At 56.9% G+C, this 17194-nt stretch overlaps 6 protein-coding genes across 6 annotated transcripts; 3 read left to right on the plus strand and 3 right to left on the minus strand.

Annotated features, from left to right (window-relative positions):
- Positions 1–950: 950 nt before the first annotated feature.
- CH63R_05024 (Ankyrin unc44) lies at positions 951–3434 on the minus strand (the record flags this gene model as incomplete). Its single annotated transcript, XM_018299999.1, has 1 exon — positions 951–3434. One exon carries the CDS (start codon positions 3432–3434, stop codon positions 951–953), a length of 2484 nt encoding a protein of 827 aa, XP_018161245.1.
- Positions 3435–3931: 497 nt separating this feature from the next.
- Positions 3932–4893, minus strand: CH63R_05025 (Glycolipid transfer protein; the record flags this gene model as incomplete). Its single annotated transcript, XM_018300000.1, has 4 exons — positions 3932–4226; positions 4307–4425; positions 4587–4645; positions 4749–4893. 4 exons carry the CDS (start codon positions 4891–4893, stop codon positions 3932–3934), a joined length of 618 nt encoding a protein of 205 aa, XP_018161246.1.
- Positions 4894–5885: 992 nt separating this feature from the next.
- On the plus strand, positions 5886–7029 carry CH63R_05026 (Catalyzes late reaction in the cephamycin biosynthetic pathway; the record flags this gene model as incomplete). Its single annotated transcript, XM_018300001.1, has 3 exons — positions 5886–6010; positions 6125–6322; positions 6501–7029. The coding sequence occupies 3 exons, from the start codon at positions 5886–5888 to the stop codon at positions 7027–7029; spliced, it is 852 nt and encodes a 283-aa protein (XP_018161247.1).
- A 2569-nt stretch (positions 7030–9598) lies between these two features.
- Positions 9599–12390, plus strand: CH63R_05027 (Phospholipase; the record flags this gene model as incomplete). The annotated part of the gene is made up of 3 exons (XM_018300002.1): positions 9599–9784; positions 9915–12108; positions 12176–12390. 3 exons carry the CDS (start codon positions 9599–9601, stop codon positions 12388–12390), a joined length of 2595 nt encoding a protein of 864 aa, XP_018161248.1.
- Positions 12391–13029: 639 nt separating this feature from the next.
- On the plus strand, positions 13030–15173 carry CH63R_05028 (Tryptophanyl-tRNA synthetase; the record flags this gene model as incomplete). The annotated part of the gene is made up of 10 exons (XM_018300003.1): positions 13030–13134; positions 13208–13246; positions 13311–13488; positions 13590–13684; positions 13819–13886; positions 13934–14008; positions 14062–14267; positions 14333–14578; positions 14653–14764; positions 14852–15173. The coding sequence occupies 10 exons, from the start codon at positions 13030–13032 to the stop codon at positions 15171–15173; spliced, it is 1446 nt and encodes a 481-aa protein (XP_018161249.1).
- Positions 15174–15603: 430 nt separating this feature from the next.
- On the minus strand, positions 15604–16799 carry CH63R_05029 (Tetratricopeptide repeat protein 1; the record flags this gene model as incomplete). The annotated part of the gene is made up of 3 exons (XM_018300004.1): positions 15604–15711; positions 15830–16456; positions 16683–16799. The coding sequence occupies 3 exons, from the start codon at positions 16797–16799 to the stop codon at positions 15604–15606; spliced, it is 852 nt and encodes a 283-aa protein (XP_018161250.1).
- Between the last annotated feature and the right edge of the window lie 395 nt (positions 16800–17194).

Genomic DNA, 17194 nt, shown 5'->3' on the forward strand with positions numbered 1-17194 from the left:
AATGTAGACTAGCTGTTAGAAGTACGATGTAATGAGATGATGACCCTGTATTTAATTCACTTGATTTAGAGTGAGCGGCGCATCGGGGTGCCGGCGCTCGTCATGTCACAGTTCTGTCAATCCCTTTCTCAAATGTGAGTCCTATGAGCTTACATGGAAATGATGACTGGCTGCATAGCTTTTGGCTCACCAGCATGGCAAACCAAAGTCTCTGGGTTGTCCGGGAGAATGAACTCAACTGGTAACTGATTCTACTCGGGCATGGCACACGTAGCCAACATGTAGATGAAGGAATACCAATAGATGACCCCTTCAACAACACAGCAACGCACCTCGCCATTCCGATCTACGATACCAAGTGACCGTCCAGGCATTCTATCCAGGCCGCAGGTTTCCTGAACAAGGCCACAGATCGTACGAAAACCGTGCCACGCCTCGCCATTATTCCCCGAGATCAGCAATAAGGTCGAAGGGGGGTGGCGGCGCGGCGGCGACGGCGGTAGTCGGAAAGGTCGCGCTGGCGTTGGGTCTGGCGGTTGGTGTTGCTCTCTATCTGGGTTGGATTCGACGAAGAGGGTTTAGGTTAGGCGACCTGCTAGTAATAATACCCTTCTTCCTCTCGTCATGTTTGTACAGCATCGCGTGTTGAAAAGCTTGATCGTGGCCATGCCGAACCTTGACATTGGTCTGGCACGTCTATCAAGATATTGTGACGCGAACGACATTGACGCATGGTGAAAGATGGCGATCTGATGTTTCCAACTCCTACCAAAGGAGTCCTGGCTCATCGCAGAAGTGATCCAACACACACACTATCAGACATGACTAGCCAAGAACGCAAACCTGTTTAGACAGGACCGAAAAGATCGACCAAGCACATGACAAAAACCCCCAACATCGCCACAAAACTTACATGAATGACCGCCTCTCTATCCAAATAGCGAGACTCTCTATTGATACACAGCATGTTCAACGACCATACTCTTGTAACGGTCCCAGTTCTCGCGGGACTCTCCCCAGCACACAGTCTTGTACTCGAACGAGGGGCGGACGTCCCCGACCAACTCCATCCCGCCCATTGCCCAAAGCCTCTCGAGGAAATACTGGTGCTGGCCCGTCGCGGCCGCCCAGTCGAGAACGCTGTTCCTGTAGACCTTACCTTGAGACCAGTTATACCACCTCGGGATGGGCAAAGGGAGGGTCTCGTTGGCCTGTAAGAGGACCTCAAAGATGCGCGCTTTGCGCTCGAGTGCATGCTGGGTCAACACGGGAACAAGACCTGTTTTCCGTAGTTCCTCGTGCAAGCTCCGATCGCCGCTCTCGTTGTAGAAGAAAACGCCACTCGAGACATAGCGTCTGAACTTGACCTCGAAACCAGGAAGACTGCACAGGGGCAGCGGGCCGCCAGGCTGCCAGCGCTTGATGCAGGACTGAATACCAAACATGTCTGCCGGTCCTTGCTCGCGGTCCTGCTCAACTAGCCTGACCATCTGCTTCCATATGCTATCCCGCAGGTCGACCGTCCCGTGGTCTTCCGTATAAACGCGGCCGAGAGTCACCTCCAAGGGCGTGGGCAAGACCAAGTGGCGGTTCTCGACGGTGGCGCCGTACGCCAACAGTAAATCGACGGCCCTGTCATCGAGCCAGAAGGCTGCGTAGTGAAGAGGGGTGAAGCCTTCACTGTCGGCTATGTTCGGGTCGGCGCCGTTCTTCAGAAGCCACTCGACCAGTTGGGGCCGGTAGAAGCTTTCCTCGCCGACGCCGTGGTCGAAGCGATGACTCAGGAGAGCCAAAAGAGGCGTTACACCGTACGGCCGTGTTGTCATGTTGATCTGCAGTCGGATTTCCGGCTTGCTTACGGAAAGCATCACTGTGGGGATACGTTCGTCGTCTACCAGTGGACGCATGAAGAAGAGTTGAAAGGGGGTGAACTCACCATAATCCTCGCGCCTCAAGATACTCCTTTCGACCCAGTACCTCTGGTCGATTTTGGAATCCACGTCCCGTGTATCGAAACGGACACTTTGTCTGAGCGACAGCGCCCGTCGGCCGTGGGGGTGTGCCAGCATCCCCCGAACAACCTCGTAGAGAGTCTGGCGCAACGCAGTAGCTCTGCCCGCAATGGGGCTTTCTGACAGGTCATCGGAGAGAAATAGGTCGTGAAATGGCGTAACCATGCGGAACTCGCCATTGTCGTGGTCGCAGTTCGGTGTCTTCGATGCCTGAGCCACGCCCAGAGGGTTCGCGCCTAGTCTCAAGAGAGCCCTGATGTGCGGAAGATTGAGACGCCTGCAGGCGAAGTTCAGAGCAGTCTGGGGGGTTCTCACGAGAAGACACGGGCGGATGTTGATAAGAGTGCCGCGTTGTCTTCCGCCGGCCGTGGCCTCGTCTACGTCAACGCCACGGCGGACGAGTTCTTCGATCGCGGTATGGCAGTCGGTCGAACGGAGACAGACGGCATGTAGAGCATTGAGCCCAACATGGGGTGGCGTGTGAAGCGGCGCGCCAAGATCGAGCAGTTTCCTGACCATTGCGCCCGACACGGCGTGGTGGAGGACTGGAATAGATAGGTAGTCTACCGTGAGGCCGCCGTGGTTGAAGTCTGCGCGCCAAACTACAAAGTTTTCAATCAGATCAACCAGGTCCGCGGCGACCGCAAAGGCGAGAAGCTTGGTGCTTGCGTCGGTGGACTTTGACCAGAACTCATTCGGAGCTGCGTGCAGTATCTTTGAAGCGATTTGGTCGGTATTCTGGACAGCCGCCATGGCGCAATGGGCGGGGGTTACCTTAGTCACAACACCTACATCCTCCGGCTCCTTGAGCATGGTGTCGTAGCTCGTGCTGAAGAGTCCGGGTCTAGGTCGCCAGACGTTGAAACCAGCCGAGTGAAACTCATAGCCAGGATCTGCACCATGGCCGAGAAGCAGATCGACGGCATCTACGTTGCCTTGCACGGCAGCCAGCATCAGCGGCGTGATCAAGGGCAGCGCAAGGCCGTGGGGTACATGATCTGGCCGGGCCCTGTCCTGGCCAAGAGCCTGGCGGAGAAGGGTAGCGTGGTTGTTCACAGCGGCGTGATAGATGGCTCTTGGGTTTTCGCTTTCAGCATCCAATCGAAGAGCGATCTGGAGATATTTATCACGGTATTTTCTGTTGATTGTACTCGCGTTCAGCAGGTCTATTGAGGGGTATACCGACTCCGTATGCTCCTCCGCATCGGCATTGGTGGTTGCATCCTCACGCCCCAGGGCCCATGAGGGCGGGAAACCCGGTGGCAGCGATGCCCAGACCGGACGTGAAGGGCGTAGACAGCGTCTCTGCTGGTTTCTTATGGTCTCTTTGCCTATTTCTTCAAGGACAAGAAGGTAGATTTCAGTGGGCAATTTGCTTAATCGGTCGAGGTCTGGGGCGGGAGGCGGCGGAGAAGAAGACATGTTCTGGCGCCAAGAATAGGAAGATTGGGGTTACGAAAGTATTGCGCGTCTTGAAATGTTTTGTGTTGTTCGAGTTGCCAGTTTCCACGTTCAGGTATGTGAAGCAGGGTTGGTTATGTATGTCTATCACTGTACCGAGCCTCGAACTGTTGTTCGCATGGTCGGCAGTCGGTTGGCCTGTTCGTGTCAAGGAGCGACTGTGTAGAAGCATGTCTGGATGAGTCGGCTCAGATGATCCAAAAGACAAAAAAAAAAAAAAAACAAAACAGCTTTGTTTAAGCTTCGAGGCAATACTTCATTTCTAGGCTGCGTAAACTGGCTCGTGGCTGACGGTGTGCTTCGCACCGCAGCTGACATTGACACAGACATGTTGTTTGTCTTCCATCATATCGTCATTGTTCGTTCTAATCTCTCTCCTTTTGTTTTCTTTTCATCTCGGCCGGGGCACATGGCACAGGGAGCGGCAGTGGTAGTGATGGTGGTCTTAGTGGCTGGGCTTAGAACTTGGCGTCCTTGCTTGCGAGGAAACCCTTGAGGATGCCGACAATCTTTTCGAGAGCGGCGAGGTAGACGCGGAGCTCAGCAGCGATCTTGGCCTGGTCGGAGCCCAGCTTGGCGTAAAAGTCCTTGCGGTAGGGGCAGGCGCTCATGGCGGCGCTGAAGATAGGCTTCACAAGGAAGCTGTGGTGAGGCTTGAGGGTAGTCGAGTAGGCGTTGCGGAAGGATTCGGAGAGCTCCTCGGACTCCTTGGCGACGTTCTGGCTCAGAGCGATGCAGGTGAACTCGAGGCCACTAGAAGATGGGCTGCTGTCAGATTTCGTCCATGTGCCATTGTGTACTAGAGTGTGCGCATCAAGACTTGGGTGACTTACCGAGTCAGCCAGAGGAGACCCTCGGTGGCGACATGCTTCTTGGTGGCCAGCTCGTTCTTGACGAGATCCTGGAGAGTGGCAGACTGGCCGGGGGCAGCCAGCTGGCGCTCACGGATTTTCTGTAGAACAAGGACAAATCAGCGGTTGTTCGGGGTCACGATGGTTGCGTCGTGTCGTCCGAGGTTCCGGTCGGTTCAGGAATGGGTCCGAGGACTCGAGGAGCCAAGACATAACTCGATGGAGGGACTGGACGCTGAGAGATGGATAGAAGAATTCGTACCTTGATGTTGCCGCCCATGTCGTTCTTGACGGGACCAAATGCAACGCCACCAAGGGCATCTGCAGGGAAGCTTCTTGTTAGCAGGCTGGGCGGTCAAAGACGATTGTGTGCATGTGTGGTGTAACCCTTTGCTAGGGAAAGGGACAAAACAAGCAAACATACCAAAGATGGTGGTCAGGGACTCGGCGGCGTCGAGGAACTCGGTGGTAGCAATGGCATTCTCCCTCTCGGCGTCGACGGGGACGTTAACAAACGACTGCTTGAAGGTGTCGAGGTAAGTGCCGCCAGGGGGGATCTGAGCTGCCATTGTGTCTGATTCTGGTTCAAGGAATTGAATCGGCTGTTTAGTTGTTTGACGATTGAAAGAGGAGGTAGACAATTGGAGTGGGAAGTGTATTGTTGGGAGTGGAAGAGAGAGAAAGAGAGAGAATGAGAAGAAAAGAAAGGGAGAGAGAGAGTTTCCCAAAGATGTCGAGACAGCAACCAGAGAGACCAGCAAGCAGAGAGGCCACAGCTGGGAAACCGAGGGGCGGTCAAGCACGCGCAGCCAGCGGCAGCCACGGCGGGGAACCCTCTCGCATCTCAGAGGCTCAGACAGCCTGCAGGCCACATTGAGACCCGAGTGGCTCCACTGGAGCAATGCTCACTAGGGGCCCTTACAGGCTGGACCTGGACTGGACCGCTCAGAAGTCAGGGGAGGCAGGCATTGAGGGTCCAACAGTGGCGCTGCGACAGCTTGATCGTCTGGGGTACGTACCGCACAGTGTTAGCTAAGCTACCCCTCATTCCGGCTCAACCAGAAACACACGCCGAAACAGCGCGTCACCGCCCTCGATCGGTACGGTGTCTTCCCTGACAGGCACACAGTACATCGCGGGGTCGCGGAAAAAGGAAAAGGCGGAGCGCCGTCCAGTCAGGCCATTTCCCTCCCTGCCCACCACAAGGTGCTCTGCTGCTGGCTAAGCTCAGGGTCTCCCCTCCCATTGTCTGTTGTCTCTCTCAGGTACCTAAGTAGCTTACAGCATGTCCAAGATAGATACGGCAGTTTAAACAAAACTGGTGAACAATCTCCTGCGCGTTCCTGCATCTGCCCTACGTGGCTTCATCTGATCCATCTCATCCTCCTGATCCCGTGGTTCACGCACAACAGAGTTGCCGAGTGGGACGAACCGAGTCGCCAACCGCAGTCGCTATTTCGAGATATAGTGCTACCTATCCATAACGTAACCCGTCATCCCCCCCTGAGAGACGAGATCCGGTATCAAGAATCACATCACCGTCCTCTTCCCGTCCACCACCATGGCACTGGGGACGACACAGGAGCAGCTCTTGCCAGACATGGCGCGCCGCACCGTCGTCACCACCATCAACTACTACGACGACCCCGGCGATGGGTCTCCTCCAACCCCAATCATCGTAGGGGGGTAAGCCGCTTTTCAGTCGCCATATCTATCCTCTTGCTCCGAAATACTGTCATCGACAATGCCTCTCCCCACTCCATGGTCATGTACCGTACTCATGCCCTTGCTTCTCTGCAGTCAAAAAGTCACAAATGAGAGGAAAATGACGCCTCGGACCATGACTGTGACCGACATCACGGGCGACGAGGACAATTTCACCCTCGACACGCACGGCTTCCAGTACATCCGTCACACAAGCGCCGAAAAGGACTTTGTCGACGACGAGCAGGTCAAGACCGTTTACTACCCCGAGATGGAAAAAGTGTACAAGGACATGTGAGTGGCATCTCAGTAACAGTTGCCCGGGCCAGGTCGTCCGCTCGGCCCTAGTGGGCGGCGGGCTTGGGCTTGGGCTTGGGCGGTGTAAGGGTTGTTTGTACATACATACACTATGGCTGTGGGCCGTCTCTCAACGAAACCTCTCCCATGCTCACCAGGGTCCTCGACGAACCAGCACGGGGGCCAGCCGGGTCGTCATCTTCAACCACCAGATCCGTCGGGGCCCGGCCAACTGGCACACACTGGGCGAGCGTAACACGGAGCACCGCGGCCCGCTGCACAAGGCCCACGTCGACCAGTCGTACGACGGCGCCATCATGATGGCGAGGCACCACCTCGGCGACGAGGCCGATGAACTCCTCAAGCGCCGCTTCCAGATTATCAACATCTGGCGGCCCATCAAGACGGTCCAAAAAGACCCGCTCGCCGTTGCCGACGGGAACACGGTCGCCGAGGAGGACCTCGTCCCCGGCGCCATCATCTACCCCAGGCACCGCGCCGAGACGTGGACCATCAAGCCGAACCCGGCGCACCGCTGGTACTTTAAGAACAGGCAGCGGCCGGACGAGCCGTTGCTCATCAAGTGTTTCGACTCGGACGCGTCCGTGGTCAGACGGGCGGCCCACTGCGCGTTCCGCGACCCTGACATGGACGACATGGAGTGTCGGCAGAGCATCGACATTCGGGCTCTGGTGTTTCACTGAATCGCTGTCTCGGCGGGGCATGGTGTCTCAGTCTGGCCGTTGGAACCAAGACCGAAGAGGATAATTGGAAGCCCAATGACTTTGTAGCACGACGGCTCAAGCACCCATGCGAGAGAACGAGCGTGCACGTGGGATAACTAACGCTCGACACCTTTCAATCGAGACACATCACGTCGTGCCAAGACAAAGCATACACAGCCAGGGAAAACCACTTGTGGCCTAGTCGATTCTGACTGGGGTGGTTTTGATGCTAGTTTGGCCAGGTCTGAATTCAAGCCTCATTCACACCTTTAATCACATCTCAAACCTTTGGTATCTGGTGTTCCGGAGTTGGCATGCGATACCAATGGTATCTGCGGATGTAAGGTAGAGGGCGGCTGGTGGTCGAGCTAGCTTGGGAGCCCCTGTGACTTCTCGCGATCAAAGCGATGAGTTCCAACGGCAACAGTTACAGTTACATACTGAACGGTTCGAGACAATTACCATATGCCACTTGAGCCTACTAAGAGAAAAGGCACGCTTTGCTGGGCGCAAGGAGGCGGCTCCTGGACAGGACGGACAACTGCCAGCCTGACGTCACAGACAATGTCATCGAGGTTGGTCGGCAGGGAACCTAAGCTGTGTACATCGTACCTAAATTCAAGGTTCTCTTCCCGCCTCCACTCAACTCGAATGGCGCCACGGCATGGCACTTCGTCCCGTGCACCATGACAACTACGACAAGGGACGATTCGGAAACTCGGCACTTGGCCATTCTGATTTTCGCCTGGGCGGCCTTGGACGATGGTCGAGACTCAAGAGGGAGAATGAGTTCTGACAAGGCTGCTTGTTGCAAGACACTGCACCACTGCACTGCACTGTACGTTGAGGTTTCACAGGCGCAATTCGAGACCAGCAGACCAGTTGGGAGGAGCTCCGACCAGTAGCTTATCGATAAGATCCACCTATTAGTATGATGAGACCAATCGTGAGTGCCTGTCAAGCGACAGTGACGTCATTAAGAGGTACGGGGGTCAGCTTCTGGCCAATGGCGGCATTACTTTGACCAATTCATCATTGTCGGCCGAGGCGTCTTCCCTGCCACCGACGCACCGAGCGCGCGGGGCAATCGTTCTTTGGCGTTTTCTGCAGCTCAGCCTTTTGTCTTTTCTTTTTTTCAGCTGCTCCTCAGACGAACCGAACCGAACCGTATATCGTATGACGGCGACAGAATGAACGGAAGCAAACGAACTGGACGAGGTTTATTGGCTAGGTCCTAACGTTTTTTTCAGTCCAATGGCTCTATTCCCCCTTTCTGCATGTCCAGCAATACTCGTACCTCCCAACGGACTTCACCAAGAGAGCAGAAGAGAAGAGAAGAGAGCGAAGCACGCGATCACTTCCTTGCTTGGCCGAGAAGTGTCACCCCCAGCCACGGGGTGGGAAGTTAGACTGGTACTACCAATTCGGCTGGCAGAGGCACACGACGCGCGGCTTTGCATATCGGGTCCGTAATGGCCGCACCTCCTTAGTCTGTACAGGCCACAGAGACAGAAACAGAGACCTCAGTCTCCCAGTCCTCCAGCTGTCCTAGACAAGAAAACGGAGCGCGAGCTTGGCTGCATTTGGTCATGTCCCTGACATTCCTCGACACCCCCGGCACCCCACCATGGTCTCACATCTCGCATCCGGATCACCACAGGCACAAGGAGTGAGAGAACCCGATGGAGTCTTTGGCCGCGCGAGACCAGGGGGCCATGGCCGCCGCCCGAGAGTTCGAGTCGTCCGACCCAGAGGATCGTCAGATTTGCCCCGCCATACCGTCCATTACGAATTACCCATCAACTGCCGCGCAGCAAGTCAGCAAACGATGCGATGTACACCGGCACCGTCAAGTCGAGAGACATTGTTCACGCCCAGCTTAGCCCAGCTTAAGCCCAGCACCAGCACCAGCACCAGCACTGGCGGCTTAGCCTCCTAGTCTCACCACCAGCAAAACGTCGTGTCGTGTTGTTGTGCGTGTTGTCGTATCGAGTCCGTCGTAGTGTACTCGACCCGGCCCCCAGTCCCTCCGTCCCAGCATTAACGTTGCGTTGCGCCCACACTTTTCTAGCCCTTCGATTATTTTTCCTTTCTTGTCTGTCGTAATCCTGCTTCCGGCCGACCTTCCTTGCTGCTGCTGCTGCTGCTGCTGCTAGTCCCCTCTGTTTGATGACATAGCCTGGGTTTCAAGCTTTCTCTTAAGCTTTTCCCTCGCGCCGTTCTCGTTGCCATTCTTCCGTCTTGTCCTTCTCCTCTTCTCCTCTCCTCTTCGACCTTCCCCTCCCAAGCCCAAGCTCAAGCTCCCAGTTCAAGCTCATTTTCCCCTTCCGAGTTGCCGTTGCTCTGCATGACCGGCATGCTTCGACTTGTTGCGCTCCCCACCAGTTAATCTACCCCGCGCATCCCATGATACCCCTCCACACCAAATTAAGACACGAGATTTCATGACCTAGAGATACCACTTCAAACAGAGACAGAGAGACACACAGACACACGGCTTGCATACCTTCGATTCGATACCCAGTGACCCCCCTCCCACACTGCAATCATGGGGCTTATGACGACCAGCGACCATGGCCACAAGGAGAAGGAGAAGGAGGGCGGCGGTAGCTTCATGGATAAGCTGAAGAAGCCCTTCCGCGAGCTGGAAGAGAAGCTCGAAGGGACCCATCTCCACGACGCAAAGGTCCACATTGTTCACAAGAAGCACCAGATTGGCAAGCTCGCCAACCTCGTAAGCCACCCCCCCCCCCTCTCCGCCTTTTCCCCCGTAGACAAGCACTCGTCAAGCCATTCTCGGCCCGCGCAACCAAGAGACCAAGAGACCCAAGAGATCCGACACTGACGTGACCCACCCGCCGCAGTTCAACGCCAACCACCGCCACGACGAAGAGCACGAAAAGGCCACGGACGATAAGCGAGCCAAGATCGCCGAGGAGCACCGCTTCAACTCCTTCTTCCCGGAGCGCGACGGCAACCTGATCAAGTGGTATGTCGACGGCCGCGACTACTTCTGGGCTGTCTCCGAAGCCCTTGAGGCCGCCAAGGAGACCATCTACATCTGCGACTGGTGGTTGTCGCCCGAGCTGTTCCTGCGCCGTCCCCCTTACTTCAACCAGGAATGGAGGCTCGACCAGGTCTTGAAGCGCCGCGCCGAGGCCGGCGTCCAGATCTACATCATTGTCTACCGCGAGGTCGAGGCTGCCTTGACCTGCAACTCGGCCCACACTAAGCATGCGCTGCAGGCCCTGTGTCCCGAGGGCACACCCGGCTACGGCAACATCAAGATCATGCGCCATCCCGACCACAACTTCATGTCCAACGGCGCCGACATGACCTTTTACTGGGCCCATCACGAAAAGTTCATTGTCATCGACTACGCCACGGCCTTCATCGGCGGCCTGGATCTCTGCTTCGGTCGCTGGGACAGCCACACGCATCCCCTGGCCGACGTCCACCCCGAGGGCGTCCAGAACGAGGTCTGGCCGGGACAGGACTTCAACAACAACCGAATCATGGACTTCCAGAACGTCCAAGACTGGAAGCAGAACGAGCTGAGCAAGGCCGAGTATGGCCGCATGCCTTGGCACGATGTTTCTATGGGACTCGTCGGGCCGTGTGTTTACGACATCGCCGAGCATTTCGTGCTGCGTTGGAACTTTGTGAAGCGCGACAAGTACAAGCGCGACGACCGTTTCGACTGGATCCAGTTGCGCGGGCGTCTCGGCGACGACGAGGATCTTGTGGGGGTCCAACGGCCTAAGCATCCCGTTGGAGAATATCTCACCCACCCCCTCAACGAGCAGAGCCTGCACAACCTGGAGAACAAGGGGACTATGCATGCTCAGATTGTGCGTTCAAGCGCCGACTGGTCCAGCGGTATCCTGACGGACCACTCGATTCAGAACGCCTACGCCGAGATCATCAGCAAGGCCGAGCATTTTGTGTACATTGAGAACCAGTTCTTCATCACGGCGACGGGCGACCAGCAGACGCCCATCCGCAACACCATCGGCCGCGCCATCGTCGACGCCGTCGTCCGGGCCGGCAAGGAGGGTCGCAAGTTCCGCGTCATCATCCTTATCCCCGCCATTCCAGGTTTCGCCGGCGATCTGCGGGACGATGCCGCCACGGGCACCCGTGCCATCATGGACTACCAGTACAAATCCATCTGCCGTGGAGAGCACTCCATCTTCGAGCAGGTCAAGAAGGAGGGCGTCGATCCCAAGCAACACATCTTCTTCTTCAACCTGCGCTCCTACGACCGTCTGAACAAGACGTCGTCGGTGGACAAGAGAGAAAAGGACACGGGCGTCAAGTACGCCGAAGTCCAGCGCGCGCAGGCCGAGGAGGTCATGGGCACGGGCATCCACGGGTCGAATGACCCCACTGAGAAGGCGCGTGACGAGCACATGGGCGGCAAGGCCGAGCAGACGGGCGCGGGGCGAGAGGCGGCGGCGGCGAGTGCCTTGGACGCGAAACGGCGGTTCGAGGCCAGCCTCGGCGACAGTCAGCTGAAGGGCGAGTTTTCCGTCGCCCACCACGCCATGGCCAACTCCGGCAGCATTGAGGACGAGCCGTGGGACGACGACGATCCTGAGACGGAGGTCCGCAACTGGATCCAGGAGGAGCTCTACATCCACTCGAAGCTCCTCATCGTCGACGACCGCATCGTCGTGTGCGGCTCCAGCAACCTCAACGACCGCAGCCAGCTCGGTTACCACGACAGCGAGTTGAGCATCGTTATGGAGGACACAAAGCGCGTGCCCAGCACCATGGACGGGAAGCCGTTCGAGGCCGGGTGGCACGCAACCTCCCTGCGACGATACCTGTGGCGGGAGCACCTCGGCCTGCTCCCTGCACAGGACCTGGACGGATCCGAAGACCCCAACGCGCGACCGCCCGGCCACTCGCCCAACGACGCGTGGGACCGTGACGAGACGTGGAAATTCGTTGAGGACCCGATGAGCGACGACCTGTGGAACATGTGGACCGAGAATGCCACCAAGAACACGGACCTGTACAGACACATCTTCCATGCCGACCCCGATGACCACAGTACGTGTTTGAGCCCATCCTTCTCCCTCTGGTTAGGATGTAACCGAGCTAATATGATGATTTCCAGTCAAAACCTTTGACGACTATGATAGATACCTGCCCCCGAAGGGTGTCAAGGCCGGCCACATCTTTGACCAGTTCATGCCCGCTGCCGACGCGCGTAAGAAGATTGACCAGATCAAGGGCCACCTCGTGTGGTTCCCGCTCGACTTTTTGAGAGACGCCGAGATGGCCGAGAAGGGGTTGCAGGTGAACCAGATTACCGAGAGTATTTATACCTGAGTTTCGGTGCCGTGGGCCAAAGAGCTCAATCTCAAGCTGGAAAGAGATGGATGCGGGATAATGATGGGGGGAGGGGTTACGAATGATTAATGCATTAATACCAAGGTGCGGCTGTCTAGCTGCTCGTGCTCGCCGTTTGACCGGGGCACACGAAATAAAATATTTATTGTTCTTTCGATGAACTTGTTCTGCGGCCGTTTCTGTTCATGTTGTCGCAGAGAACTCGGTGGTGCCGCATGTGTAAGGTACTATGGACATGGATGAAAACTCCGATGATCAAGCTTTGGAGTGGTGAAAACAATACCTAGGTAAGTAAGTAGCGGCAGCACTCAACGAAGACTCACCGGTAGCTCACCGAGAATACCGGACTCACTATCGGTGACTGCGGGGTAGCGGGGCACACACCGAAATCGCCGCTTCTGGCAACTGGCCTGCACCCCTCACCCCTCCATTGACTCACCTTTTTCGGGAAATTTGGCTGGACCAGCTCCGTGCTCGAAATAGTCTGTCGTCCCGCTCACCCTCGAATCCACATCGATCTCGCGGCCACGACTGCCTCCTCGCCCATCTCTCGTTCGCCGACACGACATCCACACTCGCACCTCACCACCTGCGACCGATTTCGAAAAGAGAGAGACAATGGCCTCCGCACCCGAAGCCCCGACCGCCGTCGTCCCCGCCGAAGCCGTCGGCGACGCCTCCTCCGGCGGCCAGAAGGTCGACCCCTGGAATGTGTCCGGAGAGGTGAGTAGCTGCTTTTAGGCGCTGGCGCTTTTGATCAGGGGGATAGTGCGGCTGACCATAGAGTGAACCACAGGTTGGCGCGGACGGCAAGGTCAAGGCGATTGACTACAAGGTACGACGAACGACTTCTTCCCCAATATCGAAAACGGGTTGGGACTGACGGAACGCCTCGACAGAAAATCGTCGACGAGTTCGGGACGAAGCTGATTGACGATGCCCTCCTCGAGCGCTTCGAGCGCGTCACCGGCCACAAGCCTCACCATTTCCTCCGCCGGCAGATTGTCTTTTCCCACCGCGACCTCGATCTCATCCTCGACCGTGTTGAGAAGAAGGAGCCCTTCTTCATTTACACCGGTGGGTTTTGGCCTTCCCCCTGGAGATATGATGTCAATGGAGGAAATCCCCTCGCAAGGGCTCTTCTGGGACAATACAAGACTGACAGTGGTGCCGCATAGGACGTGGGCCGAGTTCTGACAGCATGCACATTGGACACGTCATTCCTTTCCAGTTGACCAAGTGGTTGTCTGACGTTCTCGATGCGCCGCTGGTGGTATGTGTCTTCCAGGCGTGCACCCCCCATACGGACTCGTTGCTGACTTGGTTATAGATCATGATGACCGATGGTGAGAAGCGCGTTGTGCTCCACGACGGAGGGTATGGCTGACATGGCGTGAAGACGAAAAGTTCTTGTTCTCCGAGAAGAGGACGGTCGAGGAGGTCCAACACTACACAAGAGAAAACGCCAAAGACATGTGAGTCCCAACTGCCGCCCTTGGGAGCGCCCGCTGACACCCCGTAGCATCGCCATTGGCTTCAACCCCGAGCGAACCTTCATCTTCTCCGACTACGACTACATGGGCGGTGCTTTTTACAAGTGAGCTCCACCCCCGAACTGCTGCTGCCGGATGACGACTGACCCCCTCGAAGGAACATCACCCGTGTGGCCAAGAGGATCACCGTCAACACGGCCAAGGCCGTCTTCGGCTTCGACGACAGCTCCAACATCGGCAAGGTCCACTTCGCCAGCATCCAGGCCAGCTCGGCCTTTGCCAACTCATTCCCCCATATCTTTGGCGATGATGAGAAGAGAACCACACAGATCCCGTGCCTCATCCCTTGTGCCATTGACCAGGGTCAGTTATCCTCCCGCTTTTCTTCCCTTGTCCGTGAGACCACGACTTGACTGACGCCCGGACAGACCCTTACTTCCGTGTGACGAGAGACTGCGCCGCCGGCCTGCGCTATGCCAAGCCTTCGCTCATTCACTCCCGCTTCCTCGACGCACTACAGGGCCCGGGCTCAAAGATGTCCGCGTCGATCGAGTCGAGCGCCATCTTCATGAAGGACACGCCCAAGGAGATTCAGAACAAGATGAACAAGTACGCCTTCAGCGGCGGCAAGGTCACGGCCGAGGAGCAGCGCGCTGAGGGCGCCGACCCCGATGGTATGGAACGCACATGGCCTCTTTTCGTCGACTCCCATGTGACAGGACACAGGCTGACCTTGACGACTTCGCAGTGGACGTCAGCTACCAGTACCTCCGTTTCTTTCTCGAGGACGACGAGGAGCTCGCCAAGATCCGCGAGGACTACCGCACGGGAAAGATGCTTACGGGCGAGATCAAGAAGAGGTCAGTCCACCCACAAAGAGGCTCACCCGAGACCGCAGGACATACGGGTTTCTCTTTTTCTTTTTTTCGATACTGACACATACACAGATGCGCCGAGGAGCTGGCTAAGTACTGCACCGCCTTCCAGGAGAGGAGGTCCAAGGTCAACGAGAGCACCGTCGACCTCTTCATGGCGCGCCGGCCGCTCGTCTGGGGCGGCTCTGAGAGCCTCAAGGCCCTGCCCATCCGCGAGGGCGCCGCCGCTGCCGGAGGTGAGGGTGCCGAGGGCGCCGAGGGTGGCGACGGCAAGATGACCAAGAACCAGCTCAAGAAGCTGGAGAAGCAGCGCCAGATCGAGGAGAAGAAGGCCGCCAAGGCCAAGGAGAAGGAGGCCGCCAAGGCCGCGGCCGCTGCCGCTGAGGGTGCTTAGATGACGAGAGAAGAAGAAACAAGAAGAAAGACGGGAAAAAAAAGAAGAAATCTATACCCCCGAGATTTGTTGATTTGTTGCTTGACGTGGGCATTTTGCACTCAAGTCCAACGTGATTCGACTTTTGCAAAATCGCTCCGGACTTGTTGCTGATTTCGCGCTTGCATCGCAGAGTGGTGCTAAGGGAGGAGACACGCGAGACAACATAAGCGCCGACTCTTTAATATCGACACAAGGGAAGAACTAAAAGAACAGGTACTGAAACCATTCATAGGACGGTGAATCTAGATGTGAATAGCTTTTCATTGCATGGGTATTTGATGTCCTCATTAGTTTATGCATATGGATCCTCCCTCAGTACGATGCCATCATTCCACTTCTGCAGCGCCGTGCACGAGGAGTTAGGCGGACGTCTTCAGATCAACGCCCATCATTGCCCCTGGTTGAAGTTCATCGAGTAGCCCCCCGTCTTCTCGTCCTTGACCATCTGGAAGTTGTCCGTGCTCAGACCAAAGGGCTTGAGGATGCCGTTGCCCAGCTAGATAGACGCCAGTCAGCCTACCCGAACAGGTCGGATGCAGAGATAGAGACGAATGGAGAAAAAAAAGAAAACATTAGAAAACAACGAAGCGAGGAACAAATTGGAATCAACCCACGTCTTTCAGCTTCCCCCACATCTCGGCCGTCTCAGCCTCCTGCGCGGCCTTGGTCCGGGGCGGCAGCGCGCGCAGCTGGGCCTGCACGATCCGGCGGTCGGCGGGCGCGAGGTTCTTCATCAGAGACAGCGTCTTGTAGTCCTCCTCGGCGCCGGCGAGGTTCTGCCAGCCGCCCTGCTCGCTCCGCGCGCGCGCCCTGCGCATGAGGGCCTTGGCGCGGATCCGCAGGACGTCCTCCCCACGCGCGCGGCGCGCGGTCTCCTCTGGGTCGTCCTCGGGAGGCGGGGCGGGCGCGGCCGCGGCCGCGCCAGAGCTGACGATCTCGTCCTCGACGTCCTCGTCGGCGGCCTTCTCCCTGTCGCGGCGGTCCTGCTCGAGCGCCGCCTCCTTGTCGACGCGGTCGAGGGCGTCGAGGGCAGCAGAGGCGCTCGAGACGGCGTCCTTCCACTGCTCGAGCTTGAGGTGGCAGGCCGAGATGTTGGAGCGCAGGACGGCGAGCTCATAGTCGAGGTAGTTAGGGCAGGTGGCGACGGCGTCGTCGTACTTGGTGATGGCCTGCTCGTACTTTGACGAGGAGAAGAGGGCGTTGGCCTCGGTCTTGTTTGCGTTGGACTCGGCCAGGAGGGACTGGGGGGTGGGTTAGCCAGGAATGTCACATTATGGACGCATGGCTATGTTTCCTTCATTCTCGTTGAGTTTTGTTGACTCGGACTTGAGGGAGGTGAGTCCCCTAAACCGGTTGTAGATGACAACTAGTCATGTCCCTCAGAATCCAAAGGGAAATTGAGAAGCCTCCACCGACCCCTTACAACGAGACGAAAGAAACGGCATATGAGGCAAAGGGAAGTCTTACCGCCTCTTCTTCAGGTGAGAACCTCTCCTGGGCCGCTGCTTCGTCGACTTCGTCTTCTTTGACCGACTTGTTCTTGCCCTTCTCCTGGGGCTCCTTCTCGGCCTCGGTGGGCGCCATCCTCGAGATGATTCAGGTGGGAGTGCTCTTGGGTGATGTGATGTGCTCGACGATCGGCCGTGAGCTCATGGGTGAGTCGTGAGTCGTGAGTCGGAGTGGGTGGATAGGCGAGGCGATGAAGATGTCGTCACTGGTCTCGAACCCAGTCTCGTACCCACGTGGGCTGGGCTTTGGTGGGACGTTGAGGCTGTTCACATGTTTTGGGGACGGTCGAAGCCACACAAAGCGAACGGTCAGTGGGGGCGAGTGTTCTGGAACCTTAGCGGCCTAAGGCCCTGTAGGCAGCGTAGTTCGGGGTCCTTCAGCGCGCATTGTTGTCTCCCCAGGGCCCAGGAACAGTGGCGGATAAACGAAGTATCATAAGTATCACGATCCAAATAACAGATATTATTGAT

This window comes from Colletotrichum higginsianum, chromosome 3 (assembly GCF_001672515.1).
Source record: "Colletotrichum higginsianum IMI 349063 chromosome 3, whole genome shotgun sequence".
Taxonomy (NCBI): Eukaryota; Fungi; Ascomycota; class Sordariomycetes; order Glomerellales; family Glomerellaceae; genus Colletotrichum; species Colletotrichum higginsianum.